General features: G+C 66.9%; 1 protein-coding gene across 1 annotated transcript in view; it reads left to right on the top strand.

Moving 5' to 3' along the window:
* The window catches only part of AURANDRAFT_69075 (hypothetical protein), a gene marked incomplete at both ends in the record, with an annotated part of 3,807 nt that extends 2,307 nt beyond the window's left edge, over positions 1–1,500 (top strand). Inside the window, 2 exons of the mRNA XM_009044824.1 lie at positions 379–588; positions 1,397–1,500. Coding sequence (XP_009043072.1) covers positions 379–588; positions 1,397–1,500 — 314 coding nt within the window. The remainder of the gene's footprint in view (positions 1–378; positions 589–1,396) is intronic.
* Between the last annotated feature and the right edge of the window lie 9 nt (positions 1,501–1,509).

Genomic DNA, 1,509 nt, shown 5'->3' with positions numbered 1-1,509 from the left:
GCCGAGCCAAAAACCCCCGGCGAGAGCCGCGGCGCTCCAAGAACCCGAGACGCGCGCGCGTGCGCACACACGTTCCTCGACGCGCCTCTCCCAGGTGCGCTCCATGCTCTCCCCGGCCGCACCAAACCCCCGGCGACCGGGCCGCTGCCGAGGAACATTCCAGGAGCTCGAGACGCTCGCCTTGGACGCCGCGCGGACCGCGGACGCGAGGCCCTCCATGTCGGGGATAACGACGTCGAGCGCGTCGACGCGGTGGACGTCAGCGAGGATGGTCGTCACGTTAGACGATACGGCGTCGGTGACGACGGAGACGACCCAGCTGGGCGCCTCCTGCTGGATCGCCTCCTTCTCGTGTCCGACTCGGAGTCGCCTCCTTAGGAGGGAAAGGAAGCCAGATCACCGTCGAGCGCCACGACACGATCCTGGACCTCTGCGCCTGCGTCATCTACGGCCACGAGGTCGCCGTCATCGACTGCGAGAATGTGTTGCGGACCGAGGAGACGATGAAGATCGATCACGACAATGCCCTCGTCCTCATGTCCGACGGCGTGCTGCTGTGGGTGCAGACCAACCTGCTGAAAGCGAAAAGTCCAATTTTCAACAATGGGCAGGGCCTGCGGACGATGCTGCGCCGCCTCGAGCCCTTGCCTACGACGCTCGGCGGAGAAGGCTCAGTGCACGGAAGAAGACAGGTGTGATGGCCGGGGGTCCGAGGGCCCGCGGGTGAGCTCGCGCCCCCGCCTCCGGGCTCCATGCGGTCCACGGACGCGACCTCACTAAGACTCCTAGCGATTGTCTTAAACGAGCGCGCCCCTACTTGTCCTTCTTCTCCGCGTCGGCCTTCATCGCGAGCTCCACGGCCGCGCGCTCCTCCTTGTGCTGCTCCTGCTCGTAGCGCGCCTGGCTCGCGTTCAGCGTGCGCACCTGCGCGCGTCGACGGCTCGCGAGTCCGGGCGGGGGCGTCGCCCGCGCGGTCGCCGCGCGGCGTTCGAACGGGATCGCGGCGCGAATTCGCCGCGGCGCGCGGCCGCGCGGTCGAGGGGGGGTCCGGTCGCGGGGACGCGGCGGCGCGCGATAGTCCAGAAGACGAAGATGATGGCGGCGATCATCGCACTCTTTTTGTACTTGTCCATCTCCGAGTCCTTCTCGTCGCTGATTTGGCTCACGAAGTACCGAACCGACAGCCAGACGAGCATGAACCGGTGGAGCGGATTCTCCATGGACACCATCGTGGGTCCGTGTGAGGCGGGGCGCTTCGGCTGTGTGAGGCGGCGCGGGTGAACGACGGGTCGGCGCGGCGGAGGCGTCCCGGGGCGTCAAAACCTTGCGGCAAAAAAATCTCGAGTTGGGCATGGAGAGGGCCTGACAGCGCTGCGCGCCGCCCTTCCCATCGGAGCCATGGAGCAGGGGTCGAACCTGAGCAAGGAGCAGCTCCTGGCCTACATCAAGAAGCAGAAGAAGGCCATCGCGGCGCTGACGGAGGACAAGGCGGCCAAGCAGGTCATCATC

The sequence above is a fragment of the Aureococcus anophagefferens genome (assembly GCF_000186865.1).
Source record: "Aureococcus anophagefferens unplaced genomic scaffold AURANscaffold_872, whole genome shotgun sequence".
Taxonomy (NCBI): domain Eukaryota; class Pelagophyceae; order Pelagomonadales; family Pelagomonadaceae; genus Aureococcus; species Aureococcus anophagefferens.
This window is presented reverse-complemented; position numbering and strand designations above follow the sequence as displayed.